Source organism: Mus caroli, chromosome 5, assembly GCF_900094665.2.
Source record: "Mus caroli chromosome 5, CAROLI_EIJ_v1.1, whole genome shotgun sequence".
Lineage (NCBI taxonomy): Eukaryota > Metazoa > Chordata > Mammalia > Rodentia > Muridae > Mus > Mus caroli.
The window spans coordinates 124,308,363-124,328,143 of NC_034574.1; the positions used below are offsets into that span (position 1 = coordinate 124,308,363).

At 45.7% G+C, this 19,781-nt stretch overlaps 1 protein-coding gene across 2 annotated transcripts in view; it reads right to left on the minus strand.

Annotated features, from left to right (window-relative positions):
- Positions 1-19,781, minus strand: part of Auts2 (activator of transcription and developmental regulator AUTS2) — a 1,096,900-nt gene that overhangs the window by 26,159 nt on the left and 1,050,960 nt on the right. The window contains exons 7-11 of one of the 2 annotated variants that reach the window (XM_029477062.1): positions 12,022-12,493; positions 10,394-10,644; positions 7,717-7,937; positions 5,722-5,766; positions 1,216-1,311 (exon numbers count right to left, since the gene is read on the minus strand). In XM_029477062.1, the coding sequence (XP_029332922.1) occupies positions 1,216-1,311; positions 5,722-5,766; positions 7,717-7,937; positions 10,394-10,644; positions 12,022-12,493 (1,085 nt within the window). Of the gene's footprint in view, positions 1-1,215; positions 1,312-5,721; positions 5,767-7,716; positions 7,938-10,393; positions 10,648-12,021; positions 12,494-19,781 lie in introns of both variants that reach the window. The other variant, XM_029477061.1, reaches the window with a different exon arrangement.

The following is a 19,781-nucleotide window of genomic DNA, read 5'->3' on the forward strand; positions in this document are numbered from 1 at the left end:
TAAGAGCACTTGTTGCTCTTACAGAGGACCCGGGATTGGTTCCTAGCACCTACATGGTGACTCACAACCATCTCTAATTCCAGCTCTAGGAGATCTGACCCCTCCTCTGGAGTAGCAGCAGGCATGCACACAGAGCACAAACATACATACATACATGTGGGCCAAATGTTCTGGGATGAGAAGAGAGGGAGAGAGCGCACAAATAAAGTAAGCTTTTGCCTTGCCACCTGCAGGCACAACATGTGCACAGACGCACAGCTGATGCAGCGAAGAACAGAGCATAAACAAAAATCTTTCTCAGACTGGAACAGAAAACAACTTCAGTCTGGGAACGTTTATCCCCTTGACCACTAAAATCAACCAACACCTCAACTTTACACATTTGTCACAATGCACCCCTCAAAGGCAAGTAGGCATTTTCTACCAGACATTTACTGTTTAGTAGAATTTCTCCCAAAGAAATACCCTTTTCTTCGGTTGTTTAGCCATTGGTAAGTTGCTCTGCTCACATCAACAACCCTTCACTCTTGTTCCTTGTAACCTTGGTTAAGATCGATGTATTCGGAAGGCGGGATTGGGGTGGGGAAAGGAGAGAGTACCAGTGGAGTGGGAAGAGGATAAGAAGTAAGTATGTCAAGGTATATTATATATATGATCTATACGAAAAAGACATAATGAAACCCATTATTGTCCCCATGCTAATGGGAAAACTTATTTAAAGAAAAACATGGCCTATAATGTATATATTCTGCATAAGATTTGGTTTTATTTTTATTTGTGTGTATGAGTGGTTGTCTGTGTATGTCCTATGCCTGTGAGTGTTCACAGAGACCGAAAGAGGGCATTGGATCTCCCAGAGCTGGAGTTACAGGAGGTTGTAAGCTGCCTGGTGTGGGTGATGGGAATTGAACTAGGGTCCTCTGCAAAAGCCAAAAGCACTTGCACCAGCAGCCAGTCCTCCAGCCCCTCCTTCTGCATATTCTGTAAAGAGTACAGGAAACTTAGCTCAACTGCGACTCCATGGGACCCAGTGACTGCAAGTTTCATCTCTGTTTGGATTTAAAACTAAATGGACTAGAAAAGAGAAAGTCTCCTGGTCCCCTTGGGTGTGTGGACTTATCGCTGCAGACGAGCATGTATACAACCCACCAGTGGCGTGCCTAGCCTAGTCCTCCACTAAGGTAGGTAGCCATGTCTTCACTCTGAGGTTCTTACCTTCGGCTGGAATGCTCCTTGGAGTGACCCAAAAGGGCCCGTGGGTGGGATCATGGGGGGTATACCCGAGACCGCAGGAGGATAGGAGTGGAAGAGCTGTAGCCAAAGACGGGGAGGGATTTAAAAAAAAAAAAAAAAAAAGGTTTTAGTAGGGGGGTCATGTGATATGTCCCAATTCCCATAGAAAGACATCGACATTAGCAAGCCAGCCAATCTCAGTATGATGCTATTAGCCAAGCTATGATGAGATGAACACACAGATGCGCCATGAATGTTTAACGAAAAAAGTTAAAAAGTAGTTCAGAATCAATCGGCCAACAAATGATGTCCCCGATGAGAACATCATTAGAGAGAGAGCTTTGCTAATTATTAATCAAGAAATCACATAGAAGCCCTCCATGCATATCGAAAACAGGAGGGGATGCTAAGCACAACAAGACGCCCGGAAAATTACAAGTGAATTGGGACAAAAAAGAAGACCCAGAAAGAGAAGAGAAGGTCTTTACAAGGGCCAGGATTTTGTATTGTTGAGACTTGATGAGTTTTAAATGAATTTAGATGTTTGGTGGTTCAAGGAAAGAGACTATTCACAATCCTTGCTTCATTAGGTTGTTCTAGAAGTGGCATGTCCAGAGGACAATTTAATCCCCTCATCTAAAAATGATGATGGATATTTGTGCCAGGTTAAATGACTCGGTCTGCATTTTAAAAGGGACCGTCAATTTTCATAGACACTCTAAAAGGAATCAGCTAGTGGTGTGGTCTCTCATTACTGATCATTTGAAGCAAAGGAGGTAAGGCAGAAAGTCTGCAATACCCTGTTTCAATTTTAAGCTCCTCCTGTCCCAGACTTCCAGGTACTCAAGGCTCCAGTGTATTTACACACAAAGCAGGAATCCTTCTGGCCACTCTTCATTGTGTAAACTGCTCAGAGAACAGGCTTGTTGGAAGCTATGGGAGGGGAGCTGAGCCACCTAGATGAATCTGACCGCTCAGGCTCAAAGATGTGTCCTAATGAAGAAGTGCAAGTCTTCTGGACTCTTACAAAGTACAAACAATAGCGGGGAGGAGGAGGGGGGACAAAATAAACAGACATACTGAGCAACCAAGGGCAGCAGAAATGTCTTAGAGTCCTTGAAAAATCTTATTTCTCTGACTCCATGATCAAGCTATCATATGGCATTTAAGCAACCTCCCCAGTCTCACCAATGTCTAGTAAGCTAGAAAAACAAAACAAAACAATACAAAACAATAACAAGATTCCCTTAACAATACTCTAAACTAGCTGTTTTCATTAATGACTAAAATTCACACCCTGCCACCCTATCTTCGGAGTATGTGACGTTTCCTGTTGCTCTCTGTTTTGTTCTGCTCTCTGCAAACATACCAAGAACTTTACCACACTAATTGATATTGAACTAAATCCACTTAAACAGCGATTGCCAGCCAAGTACCCTCATTTAAAACTACTTTTAAGTCTAAAATTGTGTTTCAGCTACTTGAGCGCACTGCATCTTAATTTGCCTTATAAAGTCCTTAATCCCCCAAAGCAGGGGAGACTACCTCATAGATTAGCCACTATCACTAATATTATGAAATAACTCTCCCCTAGTATGCTGTAGAAAGCGGAGTAATTAAATACATGCTGTATTAAAACCCTCTGATTTCTACGACTCTGCCTCCAAGTGGTCCTTTCCTCTCTAATGGTTACAATTAAAAAAGAAAAATGGGAAGCCCATTCCCCTCTCCTTCCCTGGGTTGCAGACCTCTTAGAGTAGAAATATGGCTCGCTTCTGCCCCTTGTCTAAAAAAAGCCATAAAACAGAGTCTTCCCAGACACTCAGGCCTCCAGACTGCTCCTCCACCTTGAGTGGTCTACAAGGTGGAAGGCTCTGACACTTGGGTCTCAGAAGTCAGCCTGGGCCACCCAGTGAGCATAGGACACCTTTTGTTAGCATGATTTCATTAGCTGGTCTCTCACTTATTTCTACTTAATATTTATTGTGTGTTTGGGTGTGTGTATGTGCTTGTCAAGAGATAGCCTGCCTATCTTGGTTTTCTAGAAATTTTATTTATTATTATTACTACTACTAGTTGTTGTTGTTGTTGTGTAGGGGGTGTGGATGTCAAGATATGATAAACTAGTTCTCTTTCACTTTCATGTGGGTTCTAGAGATTGAACTCAGTCACCAGGCTTACAAGGCAAACTGTTTTACTCACTAAGCCATCTCCTCAGCCTGTCTGCCTTGTTTTGTGAGACAGGGATATGGGGCTGGCCAATCAGGCTAGGCTGGCTGGCCGGCGAATCCCAGGAATCCTCCTGTCTCTGCCTCCCCAGTGCTGGGATTAAGAGTATGGACCATCATGCCTCATGCCAGACTTTTTCACTTGGGTTCTAGGATTTGAACTCAGGTCCCCATGCTTGTAAAAAGACCAAGCCTTCTCCCTAACCCCTGACCTTTCCTTTAAATCGGCAGAGCACAGACTAAGGACAGACTGTACTGTGTGTGAGGCAGGCACACTTCAAAGAGGAAACCCACAGATTTATTGAATTCTCCCTGTCATTGCTAAAATGCTTTGGTGCCCTAGAGTTCAGCAGTCCAGGGTGGATCACATGGAGGACTGAGTAACCTATATATTTTTCTACTACTACTACTACTACTTACATTTATTTTTAAATTTTTTTTCTGTGTGTATGAGTGTGTACATTCACATGCCTGAGTGTGTGTAGTGCCTTTGGAATCCAGAAGAGGGTGTTGCATCCCCTGGAACTGGCAGTACAGGTAGTTAGGAGCCACCATGTCTGAGTTCTGGAACTTGAACTCTTGACCTTTACAAGAGCAGCAAGGACTCTTACCCTGTCTGGCTGACAGAGTCATGGCTGACAGAGTCATGGCTGACAGAGTCGTGGCTGACCTGGAGTTCTCTATATAACTGAGGGTGACCTTGACCCCCTGACCGTCTTGTCTCCATCTCCAACCTCTGGGGACACAGGTGTGCAGTACCACACCTGGTTTTATTCTGGGCTGGGAATGAAACCAAGGGCTTCATGCATATTAGGAAAACTGTTCTATACCCCAGCCCCCTCTGATCTCAAGAGCTCTTCCTTGGGTCAGTTCTGAAGGCCTGGAGAGAGGAAACGATTCTAACTGATTGCTAGTATGTTCTAATCTAGATGTCTCAGCTACACTCTTGCATAGTAAGCAGTGAGCGTGTATCTATTTAAAGCTTGAGTGAGTTCAGCCTTTCCTGATGCTTTAAGGAGCGTTACAACTGCGGTGTGGAGACAGCGCTGTCTAATGAAGCGATAAAACCTGTACACTTGATCAACAATTACTAATCTTCCGTGGTTTTGCTATAGAGATACAAATTACCCCGTAAGCACAGAAACTAGAGGAGTTTCAGATCGAAATGATGCAGTATTCACCCCATAATCAAAATATCATAGTCAAATAGTCAGAACTCTGTATAGAAGCTCTCGTCTCGGGCCTCAACAGAATCAGTAGCAATCTATATCCTGGGATGAGCACTTTGTGTTCAAAGTATACAAAGTGGAACTGCTTCTCAAAGAATAAGTCTATAGTATTCCCCCCTCCCATTTTAAGGACTTTTGTTTGCTTTGGTGTTTTTGTTTTTTTTGTTTTTTTTTTTTTTTTGGGGGGGGGGGAGGGGGGGGGGGGGGGGGGGGGGGGGGGGGTGGGGGGAGAGGGTCTCAGGTAGCCCGAGGTTGGCCTTGAACTCTGGATCCTCCTGCCTCCATTTCCCAAGTGCTGTGCTGACAGGCATGTTTCGCCATGTCTAGCTAAGACCTTTTTTTAAAAAAAATTAACTGACTTTTTTAATTGTCTAATTGGAACAAAGTCTGCATAGAAATCTGCCTATGTGAAAAAGGGTTCTGTATTTAGTCTAGAAGGGAAGAAAAATCTACTTTTTCAAGAGGCGTGATTCAAAATAAAAGGAATGGTTTATCGATAGGAAAGAATTCAAACTGAATCCCAGAATTCAGACTGAATCCCAGCCTTTTGAATGACTAAAATCTGTGATTTCATATTCTCCTCAGATAATAATGAGTGCCCACCCACTCATTTTGATAGCCATTTCAGATGGTTTCAAAATGTTCCAAAACGGGGCAACGCTACTGCTTTACTGTTGGTTTGCTTTGGTAAGACAGGGTCCTACATAGCCCAGGCTGTCTTTGAACTCACTATGTAGCAAGGACTGTCTCAATCCCTGACCCTCCTGCCTTCGTTTCTCCAGCTCGGGGCTGAGAGGCTGGGCCACTGTGGCTGGCTCGTTGATGATGATCTTTTGATTTGGAAGATGATACTGCATCGCCACCCAAAGCGACAATGGCATACAAGCACGCACCCCGAATGGTAAAGGAGCGATGGGGAGACTCTTGCACAGATGACAGGGAAGGCTGCCAGGCGCTTACTCATCTGTGGCAAGAGTACTGGAAATGGAAAAGGCGTTACGACAAATGTGTACCACAGCGGTAGGACTCACACTATGCCGGTAGAATGGGTCAACTTTGGTGGGGTATTTGTCAAACTGCAAAGGGATCAAAGCAAAAGCTAGTTACTTTAGCTGCATGTTCCGTTCACCCCTCCAGAAGAGGTGACCCACCATCAGACAAGCTTCCGTGCCAACCTCACGGGGCACAAAGAAGCAAGTCTGAGCTCCCAACAAGAAGCACCCAGAATTTAAATGCAAAGTGATAAGTCCACCCAGTGTGCCCATTCCTTGGGACCCCTGGACGCTACATTTGGGGACTGGCACAAGTCAAACAACCACAGTGGAGCAAACAGGCAGTTATCCAGATAAACCATCCCAGCTGTGCTGGCTAGTTAACTTGACATAAGCTAGACTCATCTGAGAGGAGGGTATCTCAGTTGAGAAAATGCATCAAGAAGTTGGGCTATAGGAGCCTCAGGGCATGTTTTAAATTAGTGAATGATGAGGAATGGCCCAGCCCTTTGTGGGCGGTGCCATTCTGGGGCTGGTAGTCTTAGGTGCTATAAGAAAGCAGGCTGAGCAAACCATGAGGAGCCAGTCAGTAAGCAGTACCCCTCCATGGCCTCTGCATCAGCCCCTGCCTCCAGGTTTCTGCCTAGTTTGAGTTCCTGCCCAGTTTGAGTTCCTGCCTTGGTTTCCCTCACTGGGCAATGAATACATAAGCCAAATAAACCCCTTCCCTCCTCAAAACTGATTTGGTCATGGTGTTACATCGGAACAAAAGGAAACCCCAAGACACCATGCCATTCAATGCAAGAACCAACTCCCCTCTGCCTCAGTGACATGCTACTGCACAAAATACTGAGTGATTTAGGGTAGATCTTGGAGCCTTGCCTCTCAACAGAAAAAAAGAAAAGTGTATCCTTAAAAAAAAAATATGTATGTGGAGGAGTGGGGTATGTGCACAAGTAAGTATTCAGGTACCTATAGAGACCAGAAGAGGGCACTGGATTCCTCCTGCAACTAGAGTTATAGGTGGTTGGGAGCTGTATAACCTGGAGGCTGGGGAAGGAACTCCAGTCCTCTTGAAGAGCAGTAATGCTCTTAACCACTGAGTCATCTCTCTAGCCCCAAGTATTCCCTTACATGCTAAAGGTTAGTAGTCACTGCTATGGGCAGGCCTCTCTTTTGGAATATATATATATATTCCAAATATATATATATATTCCAAATATATATATATATTCCAAATATATATATATATGTGTATATATATATATATGTGTATATAAATATATATATATATATATAAATATATATATATATGTGTGTGTGTGTGTGTGTGTGTGTGTGTGTGTGTGTGTGTGTAGGAAATTCTTCAATAGCACCATTCACTAGTCCTCTTGGTATCTAAACCAAATATCCTAATTCTCCACACATGTGCCAGTCCCCAGACAAGACAAAGTAAAGCTATGTCGCTGCTCAGCTGTATCTCTGTGGGGCGCATTTGTCCCTGTTGCCTGCTTGCTATCAGACATAACATAAAATTAGGGTACTGTGTCACAAAATAACAAGAAATATGCAAGTCCTAGGAAAGCAGGAGAAATACATAACTAAGGAACCGGCAGTACCCAGAGTAGTCATCCACCCAACTGGCCCCTCATGTCTCTCCTCTTCATCCCCAACCTTTCCTAGTATTTCTGTATTGATAGTAAACTGTTTTAGATCTGAGGATTTCCCAGCATGCACAAGCAAACATAATGACCCTTTAAGAAGTCAGAGCAAGGCTTCATTTAAGTGTTTTGAAGGCACCCGGAATTAAATCTATCCACAGTGCCATCAATGGCCATCTAGAAAAACGTCCCAACTCCGGTGCTCTAGGGCCAGAGCTCATTAGCAAAGATGGACAGGACCTACAGGATGCGCCCCAGCATTCACAGAGTGGCCGCTCCCCATCCCCTCTCCAGGGTCTCCCAGTGCCCATGCCAACCCCCGAGGCAAGCTGCATGCTCTACTTATCCTCACATTTCTGCCTGGGGTACGCACCATGGGAGGTGCTGGCGTCGGCATGATGGCAGTGGGCGGGATGGCGTGGGGGAACGGTGTGAAGGTGTGCTGGTGCGTGTGCTGATGGGTGTGCTGGTGCTGATGCTGGTGCTGATGGAACTCGGTCCGCAGGTAGGGTGGAGGGCCCAGGGAGGCCCCTCTGTCGGCACTCTGAGAGGCCAGGAAACGCGTGTTCAGTTCCTGCCTCAGGATATCTTGTTCTGGAAAAGAAGCAAAGGGAGATAACGGTGGTGACGCCTTTTCTTTCAGAAGAGGACATCCTGGTGGCTGGCATGTCCAGTGTGCATACCACGTACAATGCAGCCCAGGACAGCTATGAATGTGGCCTGACACAGAATCATTAACTTATTTAACGCATTAGGAGGTTCTTGTTTTGCTTTGCTTTACACTGAGGAAGAGGCTCATGTACCCCAGAATAACTTCGAACTCCCTATACAGCAGAGAATGACCTTGAACTTCTGATCCTCTTGCCTCTGACTCCTGAGCTCTGGACTACATAACTTACACCACAGACATGGTTTTATGTAGTGGTAGGGATGGGACCCAGGGCCTTGTGCATGCCAGGCAAGCGCTCTACCAATGCCCAAGGAATCTGTGTGTGTGTGTGTGTGTGTGTGTGTGTGTGTGTGTACGTACACGCCAGCATGTATAAAATTTGATTGTGCAGTTCCCCAGTGTGAACTCTGTAGGTGACAGTGTCATGCTATAATGTCATAGAAGTGGGCAACATCTATAAGGACCTAGTGTTATGCGATGGATGGATGCAGGGGTAAAGATGCAGTACTTGGGACACACAGGGATGGAGCAAGGCCCTGGATCAAAAGGGACAACAGGTGGAACAGACCAAGGCTGGTTCTCAGCCCATTACAACTTCAATACCTAGTTTCTTAGTCCCAAGTCTAAAAGGCAAGCTCAGCCACTCCCAGCCTGGCCTGCATGGCCAGTATTACTGTCTCAAAACAACAAACAACAACAACAACAACAACAACAACAACACACATAAAACCTCACTAAAAACAACAAAACAAGGTGTGTGACTGTACCCTAAGGAGTAACACCACAGTTGGCATTTTTGTTTCTACTCTCAGGTAAACACATGTACACGTACACACACACGTGCACACACACACACACACACACACACTTAAATACTATGGCACACTGAAACATACCAACTATTCACTCTATATCTATTAATACCTCCAGGTTCCCATGCCTTCTTCAAGGACTGGTACAGCTCTGTGACATGGTGTAACATGGTTAGAACAGATCAACATCAGGGCACAGGTTTGGCTAATACAGCCAGGAGAAAAGAACACTAAAATCCAACACTAGGTCAGTTCATATGGGTTTGTGTGTGTGTGGGGGGGTGGGTGAGTGGGTGGGGGCACGCTTACATCTGCATGTATGTGAGGAACATGTGTATGGGGGCCAAATGTGTCAACCTCAGGTGTCATTCCTCAGTTGGGGTTTCTTTAAACCATATGTTTCTTTAAACACACATTTATTTCTAATATCTAATTTATTAATTAACTTATTCACTTATTCATTTGTGTGCATATTGTGTGTATATTACCACATGTGTGGGGGTCACAGGAAAATGTTGGGGAGTGGTTCTCTTCTTCTGCCGTGTGGGCCCTAGTGATAGATTCAGGTGGCCAGCCATTGTGGCAAGTGCCTTTACCTACTGAGCCATCTCAATGGCATCAGCTTGTATTTGAGACAGTCTCTCAATGGCCTGTATGTCAGCAAGGTGACTAGATGGGTTGGCCAGAATTCCTTCTCTATCGATCTCCCCTGTGCTGGGAACACAAATGTACACCACCTTCCCTGTCGTTTTTTTATGTGAGTTTTAAGGGCTGAACTGAAGGCCTCAGGTTTGCAAGGTAAGCCCTATAGTGAGTGAGCCTTCCCACCCCACCCCCCATCCCCGGCCTCAGCATGTCTGTCTTTAAAATTCTGGGGTGTACTCCTACCTCAACAGAATAGAGGGAGAGCCCTACTTGAGTGGAGAGACGGCTCAGCAGTTAAGAAAGAGCACATATTGCTCTTGTAGAGAACAACAGTTGGATCTAAGCACCATGTCAGAAAGCTCAAGCACTTGTAACTCTGGTTCCATGGGATCTGATGCCCTCTTCTGGCCTTTTTGGTTTCCTGCACACATGTGAATGTGACACACATGCACACACATGCACACACACTTCTAAACACAAAAATTAAAATGTAAAGTAATAAAAATAAACATCAATAGAAGTGGTCCTATTTGACAAAGGAAACCTCTACACCAAGAAACAACCTAAGATCCGAGGGCAAAACAGACACAGGCCTGAAACTGTTGGCATAGGTTAAATGTGTGTCACAGAGCACACGACATCTAAGTTTCACTAAGTGGTGATGTCATTAAAAAAAAAAAAAAATGTGGCTTAAGCCATTCCATTTTCTTGTTGAGGAAAGTCCCCAGGGCTTTCTTTGCCAGGCATTGGCAATGTAGAGGCATTGGTATTTACTGTTGCTGAACCTCAGCCACAAAAGACTAGAGACTCCGAGAACACACCCAAGAGGCGTGCAAATCGCAAATGTAATGCAGTCTGGTGATGTGGTGATTAGCGAGGGGCACTGGGTGTGTGGGTGTACCCATGAGCTTGCCTCAACTCACCTGAGTACGTGCTCCCTGCGGGATGCCCTGGCACCTGCAGACTTCCAGACGTCAGCGGCGGGGGAGGAGGCAGAGCAGTGGGAGGGGCGAACATATTGGGGTGATGTGAGTGGGCAGGGGGCTGGAGGGTGGGTGTGAAGCTGTGCAGAGGGCTGTGGTTGGGCAGGGAGAGGGGGAAGGGAGAGGCGGACGGGTGGTGGGAGATGTGAGGAGGGGCGGGCTGGGTTTTTGCCGGGGTACTGCTTCTGCTGCTGCTGTCAGAATAAAAAAGGGAAAGGGGGAAAAGTCAGAGATTCCTTTTGCTGCTGTTCAACTCTTCTTTATTACAATAAAGCTGTTAACTCTTTTCTTGCTTACAATAAAAGGCATTTTTATTTTATTATTTCATTTTATTTCTTTTTATTTGTTTGTTTTAAGAGACAGGGTTTTATATAGCTCAGGCTAGCCTCTGTCTCACAACTTGTGATCCTCATGTGCCCATTTACCTAGTGCTAGAACCACAGCTGTGTACCAGCATGTCAAGTTTATGCAGTGCTGAGGAAGGAACCCAAGATTTCCCGCCCACTAAGCAAGCATTCTACCAAATGTGCTTGCTTTATTTTTAGGAAGGGAGGGTGGAGATAGGGAAGGAGGGAGAAAAGATACAATGTAACCATCTTCCTCAGGGGTATACAATGTAACATAACCACCTGCCAATCTGTCTTCTCTACCAGGATGGACAGGACCCTCAAACTGTAAGCCAAAATAAACCCTTCCTTCTTTAGATTGCTTTTGTCCGGTATTTTGTCAGAGCAACAAGAGAAACAACGAACACATCACTCTTCTCAATCAGAGGATCAGGAGATGGACCTGACCCTGTGGGGAAGTCCTACAGGAAACAAAGGTGTCCCTAAACCAGCCAAGTTATCCGCCTTACAAAAGGAAGGTAGTAACAAAGATGGAGCCTGGGGACAGCGGTGGAGCTAGACCCTGGAGGCTCCTGTCTTCCTCTTCTTTGCAGACATCATTGAACAACTCAGTTGACTTTCCTCTGTGAGACCTAATGAAGTCAAAAGGGAGCCCGGCTCTCCTGCAGGGCTTTTCTCTCATTTTCAACAGAGCTGAGTGACCCCAAGTGGAGAAAGGGCCTTGAAACAAAAGAAACCCAAGCTCTTAGGGAGCCCCAGGCCTCTGGAAATACCAGCACTGCTTTTCAGAGGCACAGAGTCACCCTCTTCAGACTCTCCCAATGACACCATAGTTCAGGTGTGTCTCAGCCTCTGCATGCCTGCTGGCCGGCCATCCACCAGGGTGCCCTGGTACAACCTCATACCTCCTCATCCCCTCTAGGCAGGGCATCCTGTAGTCCTGGCTGTCCTGGAGCTCACTCTGTAAATCAGGCTATCCTTGAACTCATTGAGATTCACCTGCCTCTGCCTCCTGAGTGCTGGGATTAAAGGTGTGTGCCATCATGCCTGGGTCTTCCAGGTTTTCTTTTAAAATCATCTTTCCTGTCTCTTCTCTGTATACCTCAGGTCCCTACATAAATAAATTTTATCCTAATGCCACCCCCACCCGAGTCCTCCACACCCAAGAGACCCACACATGCCCAATGGTAACCCTACCCTGTGGACGACTGGGTTGCTCACCTTAAGCTGTTGAGGCTCAGGCTACTGCTGTTGTAGGCCGACAGCGGCTGAGAGAGGCTCTGGGAGGAGGGATGTGACTGCACAGGTGGAAGAGTCTGCTGGAGCAGGTGGCTGGGGGACTGGGGCCGGGGTGGCCGCTGCTGCACCTGAGGCAGCGGGGCAGGCTGCAGCTGGGCTTCTGGGGGTCCTTGGGCTGGCTGTGTACTTGGAGGAGGGAACTGGGGCGGAGCTTCGGTGCGCGGTACCAAGTCCGGGCCTGGAGATGGAATCTGGAGCTGAGGTTCAGCCTGGGCCTGGGATGGTAGCTGAGGGAGCTGAGGATGTGGGTCTTTGAGCACCACGGGTTCGAAGACGGGCTCTTTGCAACAGTCCTGGCTCTTCTCCTGGCTTCTCTCTAGACCCGAGATCTTGGGGACAATTGGTCCCGCATCTTGGTTGTGTTCAGGTAGTGCGCCAACACCTAACTCTGGATCTGTATGGGAGAGAGAAGAGACAAAAACAGAGGGAATGCGTAAAAGAAAGCAAGGGACACAGAGGACAAGCAAACTGTATAAAGGATTGAATACTCCCAACAAGACTGCATCTGCCACCCAGCACCTTGATTCCCATAGTTTAGGGAATATACGAGATTAGGAGCTTCAACAGTGCCTTCTGCTGATCTCTGAACACACTGGGCCTGAATGTGGTGCACATACATACGTGTGGGGGTGAAAAACATGTGAGTAAAAAAAAAAAAAAGAAGTCTATAAAAATGAGAAACACCCTAAGACATAGATAAATACTGTAAAAGAAAGATGCTGTGTTAGTATTTTTGTACGCGTCTCCAATGAAAGGCTAAAAAAAGTGACTCAGAGACCTTGTCAGGAATACTACCCCACTCCCCAGCTAGGGGCCAGGCGTGTAGCTCAATATAGAGCACCCACCTGCCTAGGCTCCCCTATTGAAGGGCAGAGGGTATAGCCTAGTTAGTGTGTGTGAAGTCCCATCCTTAGTGCCACTCATCAAACCAAACAGCAAAAAACTGAGGCTGGAGGGGAAAGAAGTAGGGTGCTCCAGTCATAGGCCATTTGATAACTAAGTTCTGTGGCTTTAACTATGTCACCACCGGAGAGCCTGTCTTACAGGCTAGCTACACTAGGGCTATGACTCCACAATAAACTTGCCTTTGGTGTACGAGGCCCTGGGGTCTACCCCAAGCAGAAACCAGATGATCCGAAAGACAAAAAAACGAAAACAAGGATCCCTTTTGCAATAACAAATATCATGTAATACTTGGGAATTTTCTCCTTAGAGAAAATTATAGGGCCTGTAGATTTTCAGCAATGTAGCCTAAATTTTTTTTCAAAGCGCTTATTGTGCAAAAGCTTCAAATATAAAACAAAATGAGAGAGAGGGGGTGGGTGAGGAGGAGTCAAGAATGCTCAGAAGCAGTTCTCGATAGAGGATGTCAGCTCTAGGAGAAGAGTTTTAGAAGTATGTTTTTAGAAGAGAAGTGCTACTTGGTTGTGACATTAACTGGAGGGCAGCATACGCTCCTTTAAAATGGATTTTATATGTATTTATGTGTACGCACATGTGTCAGTGTGAGCACAGGTTGTCTAGAGAAGCCAGAAGAGAGTTGTCACACCTCCCGGAGCTGTGATAACTGTGACAACTGTAACAAGCTGTTCTGGGCCTCCCGATGTTGGGTGCTTGGAAACTGAACTTTGGTCCTCAGCAAGAGTGGTTCAGGCTCTTAGCCACTGAGCTACCATCTTTGGACCCCCAACCGTTGGTGTTTCAATCTATCAGGTTTACGATGATGAGAGGACACAATCCTGTACTCGCCTCGATTAGCTTTCTAAGCTGGGCTACATATGCATCATTTGGCCTATAGTCAGCCTCCATTTTGCACCATGGAATTTCCAGAAATGACATCACTGTGTTTTGTTGTTCTTTTCCTGCTGCCTTCTACCAGTTTTGAGATATACTGTGTTTTGCATGTTTTTTTGTTTGCTTGTTGATTTTTTTTTTTTTAATATCACATCTCTTTATAGGCCTTGCTGGCCTCAAACTCAGTCATCCCCCCTGCCTCAGGGGGAATTTATAGTTAGAACTTCACCAAGAGCTGTTCAGTACTTGGAGTAAATCATAATTAAAAATGGGAAGGCTGATCATGATATCTGTGATGCTAACCTGGATTGCCAAGAACCACCCCGGGAAAGAAGACTCTTGGCATGTCTGTGTGTATGTGTGTGGGGGGGGAGTGGGGGGTGGCGGGTTCTAGACTGGGTTAAAGAGGACCCACCAGAGCCGTCCAACATGCTGTGATTCCAGGCTGAACAGAAGCGGGAGGTGAGCTGAGCATTCTTCTCTGTTTCTCTACTGCAGACGCTATGCGACCAGCTGCCCTACGCTCAGTCCTCCCCTGCCTTGACTGACTGTATCAGTGAACTAAATGTCCTATACTCAGTCCCACCACCATGCCTCCCCTGCCTTGATTGACTGTATCTTTGAACAGTGAACCAAATAAACCTTCCTTCCTTTCTTAGGTTATTTTAGCTGGGTATTTTACCACAGCAATGAAAAGGATCCAGTACAGATGGTTAGGAGTTTGGGGCCTTGCGGGTCTACAGATAGAGTTCTAGGATGGTCAGAGCTATGTAGAGATACCCTGGCTCAAAACAAAAACAAAACAAACAAATACAAACAATTTGAGGTCGGCCATGCTACAAAGAGGAAACTAAATCCAAACAAAAATAACCCCAAACCAACAAGCCCAAAAAAAAAAAACAAGAAAAGATTGCATTTGTCGTGGTCCACAGTTACATAATCATCTAGCCCACTGGTTCTCAATCTTCCTAAAGCTGCCACCCTTTAATACAGTTCCTCATGTGTGGTAGCCCATAAAATCATTTTCATTGCTACTTTATAACTGTAATTTTGCTATTGTTACAAATTGCAATGTAAATATGTTTTCTTGGGGGGGGGAAGGGGGTTGAGACAGGGTTTCTCTGTATAGCCCTGGTTGTTCTGGAACTCACTTTGTAGACCAGGCTGGCCTCGAACTCAGAAATCCGCCTGCCTCTGACTCCTGTGCTGGGATTAAAGGCATGTGCCACCATGCCTGGTGTAAATATGTTTTCTGATGGTCTTAGGCAACCTCTATCAAAGAGTCATTTGACCCCCAAAAGGGTCACTACCCACATGTTAAGAAAATGCTGATCTAATCCTTTTTTTAAACTTATTTTAGTGTAAGGAAACAAGATGGGTTTCTCTGTGTAGCCCTTGCTGTCCCGGAATTTACTCTGTAGACCAGGCTTGCCTCAAACTCAGAAATCCATTGCCTCTGAGTCCCAAGTGCTGAGATTAAAGGCGTGCACCATCACTGCCCAGCACAAAATCGTTATTATAGCATATAAAATGGGACATACCATGGTGATTCTATATGCTGTCAAATTGACAAGAAAGATTCACCATTGTAGATGGTCACCATTAAACTGGTAACTGATGTGTCTCTTGGTGGCAGACCAGTGATGTTGAAGCATTGGGAGACTATAGCACACATCTAAGTCCAGTAACATGCTTTAACACAGTAACCACCTGCAAGTGTTCTGTGAAACATGTTAAGCTCCAGGAGTGCTTCCCACAATGTATATAACTCAGTAAGTACTCAGTGTCTTCGTAATAGCTGCAGGGGCGTGGCAGAGCCAGGTGTGGTAACACACATCTGTGATCTCGACACTTGAGAGGCAGAGGCAAGAGGATCAGCAGTTCAGAGCCAGCCTTGGCTATATAGGGAGTCTGAAGCCAGCCTCAGTGGCATGAGATCCTCTCTCAAAATCAAACAGAACCCACTTGGACAAAATCACATTAAGGAAAATAAGATGCATTGCCAGTTGGATCTCAGCAATGCAAAACTACCTGTGTAAACATATACACAGATGCATAAGCTGATGGAACTATATAGCAAACTATGGCTCTGAGCCTATGTTAATTTTTAACTTCTTAATGTTTCTATCATAAAAATATATTACCAGGCAAGAAACAAAGGAAAGAGGGTGTTATCTTTTAAAATGAGTTCCTCCACCCTGAAAGAACCCACTGCCCCAAGTCTTTCAGAATTGTCATCCAGTAAGTGGATTTTTTTTTTTAAAGTATACTACCAAGATGGCTCAGTAGGCTTTAAAAAACAAAAGTGCATGCCACCAAGCCTGAATTTGATCCCTGGGTCAATGTGGTGCGAGATAACCAATGCCTGCAAGTTGTCCTCTGACCACCACCAAGTTGCTATGGTGCACAAGGACAAAGAAGACACACATACAACACCAACAAACAAATGAACATTAAGGGGTGGCTGGCTGTGGTTTACTGACTTTACCTCAGGTGGACTCACCTGATAGGGACCACAGCCAGAGCATCCTAAGATACAGAATAACTACACCTGTTTCAGACTTCTGCTAACCTGACCCTCACACTGATAAAGCATCAGAGTTCTGTAGCTTGTGCCCAGTGCGCCCAATGCCTCAGCATCAATGATCTGCCATTAAGAGACACGTCAGTCACCAACTTGACAGTGGCCATCTGTGATGGTGACTCTTTCTTGTCAACTTGACAGCACGTAGAATCACCATGGAAACACATCTCTAGGGGTATCCATAGTGGGGTTTCTATATAGGTTAAAGTGAGGTGGGAGGAACCACCCTGAAGGAGTGGCAGCACTGGCTATCCAACGGCTGGGGTCCTGCACTGCAGGGAAAGGAGAAAGGAAGCTGAGTGTGTGCGCTCATTTCTCTGTTTCCTTCCTATAGATGTCAAAACCCCTCTGTCCCTGCCACCATGCCTTCCCCATCATGATATGCTCCCTGTCTTCCTTCTTTCTGCAGTTTCTGTCAGGTGTTTGTTCCCAGCATGAACAGTAACTGATAATCTGTATGACACTGTTCTTCTATAGAGCAAAGAGCCTTCTATGGTCACCCTTGACAGCTAAACATTTCCTTTTCTGTGTTGGATCTAGACAATCAGAGATATGAGGGCCAGTGAGATACTCAGTGGGCAAAGGCACTTGCCGCTTGGCCTGGTGACCTGAGCTTGATCCCTCAAACCCATATGGTAGAAGAACAACTCCAGCAAATTGTCATCCGACTCCTGCATAGGTGCTTGGACATATGTGTACACACAAAAAAATATGTTCTTTTAAAGGATGGGGGTGGCAGGGGCTGACTGATGAAGGGGCTGGTGGATGGAATATCAAAATTAGGATAAAAGAAATGTCCTGGAATCTACTGGGGGCTGGATGTTTCCAACAGTGTTTAAGAACTCCCAAATCCCAACTTGACGCATTATTCTCAAGCTCGTTGGTATATACCTAGAAAAGTCCAGGCAGTTTTTGTGTGACTTCATATGCTCAGCACGGTATGAGGACATTAAGAACATTCCACCTAAGCATACCTGGCTCAGTGCAGACTTCAGAGACTGCCAACCCACTTGCAAGTCCTCCTTTAAAAGGAAGTGACCTACAGCACGCACCACCATGCACATACCCACCTTGCTCCCCTGTCCTGCTCTCACCTCCCCTGCTGGGCTTGCTGGGACTCTGAACTCAAGTCTCCCCCTCACACAGCAGGCACTTTATCAATGGAGCCAGTGCTCACAGCAAGTCTTTGCTGAGTGCCCAGAGCCATCTTGGCGTTGTGTGGTACAGAAAGAAGCTATGCCTTCAGATCTTCAACAAAAACCCTACAAGCAAACCGTGTTCTCTCGGTGTCACACTCCTGTGAGAACTGGGCTCCTCCTTTGGAGCTAAGTTCCCTCTTTTGGCATCCTATATATCCTCCCAGGGGCCAGTGATAAACCTGCTCCCCAATCTGTTCGCACTACCTGCGGTGGCCCCCGTGGGAACCGATAGAAGCTAACCCACTGCAATCTATCTCAGTGGTTTATGTATGAGTGCCACTGACATGCCTAGGATGAATCCTAAGCTGTTCTAATGGTGATGAGAATGGAACTAAGCTTTGGAATATCCCGTTAAAGAAAGAGTAGGGAAGAAGGAGTTTTCACCGTTTTTTCCACAGTTATCTTTTGAATCCCACGATCTCCGAATGTATCTTACGACTTCAACATTCCAATGTGGTCAGGCGAGCATCATGTGGGAATCTGGTGGTGGGGCAAGCTCAGGCGCTTAATCTTTAGTTACTTGTGTGACACTGAGTCTAGTGACTCTTTTCCTTTTTCCTTTTTGAGACAGAGTATCATATATCCCAGGCTGGCCATGAGTTCCATATGCAGCCAAGGAAGACCTTGAACTTCAGATCTCCTACTACCACTATTCCCTTTGTTAGGAGATTACAGGGATGTACCACAATGCCTCGTTCGTTATTGCAGTGCTTGGGATCAAACGCAGGACTTCACGGATGTCAGGTAAACACTCTACCAATGGAGCCACACCCCCAGCTCCCTTTTACCTTTTTTTAAAAGGCAAGTCTGTTCATTGTTACATTGACTTCTGGTGTGTGTAAAAATGTATGGTTTCTGTACATGGATATGTGGGTTATGAATACATGGACATGGAAACCAGAGGATGTAGGAAATCCTGTTCTATCACTCTCTGCCTTATTTCTTTGAGACAGGATCTCTTCCTTTTCCTTTTTTCAACAGCAGAAGGCTGTCTGCTCAACCCATCATGACTTATGTCCCATTCCCTGCCAGCTCACTTCCTGCTGGACCATCCTCACTATAAAGACCTGGTTACATCACCAATCTTTTCACCACCCTATGTTCTCCACTGATACCTCTTCCTTTGTTTTTTTCTTTTAGTATAGAATAGAGTTTATTCAGGGCATGGGGAGGGGAATTGATAGGGTAGGATAAGGTAGTAGAGATAGAGAAAGGGGGGAGGGCGGGGAAGAGGCCAACCATGAGTACATGGAGAGAGTGGGGAGGGGAATGGGGTCAGAGGGGGATCAGAGGGGACAGAGTGGGAGCAAGAAGGCAAGAGAGAAAGAGAAGCAATGATGCTTCCTGTCAACGAATTGTGTGGGGCCTTTCTAGAGAGCTGCCATGTTGAGACACCATGCCCCAACCCCTCACTGGAGCACATTAATCATGTGTTCTTTGTCTAAACGAAATCTGAGCATTTGAAGGAATGTTTCAATTGGGGGACAAGTTCTTGCTAAGTTCCCCAGTGTGGTCTTGAACTAGCCCTGCTGCCAGGGCAAGCCCTGAATGTGCCTTCCCACTTCCTCAGCCTCTGAAGTAACTGGGATTTCAGGCCTGAGTCAGTCACTTGACTCAGTCACTCACTTAAAGCTACCCACCATAAACAGCTCCTCTAATGACCTGCAGGGCTACAGCTGCTCCTTGTGGGGGTTAGGCACGAATTTCTAAACTAACACAGAACCCATTAATTTTATACAACAACTTATTACATTTCTTCCCTAAAACATAAACAAATAAATGTGTATTTCGATAACAATACAATTTACTGCTATTGGAATTTTAATACTTTATTTTTTAAGGCTTATATATGTGTGTGTGTGTGTGTGTGTGTGTGTGTGTGTGTGTGTGTGTGTGTATGTGTATGTGTATGTGTATGTGTATGTGTATGTGTATGGGCATGTATGTGTGGATGCCCACAGAGACCAGAAGAGGGTATCAGATCCCTTGGAGTTGGAGCTCCAGGTAGTTTGGAGCTGTCTGACATAGGTGCTGGGAACTGAACTCCAGTCTGCTGCAAGAGCCACAAGTGTTCTGAAGAGCAGAGCCATTTCTCCAGCTCTGCA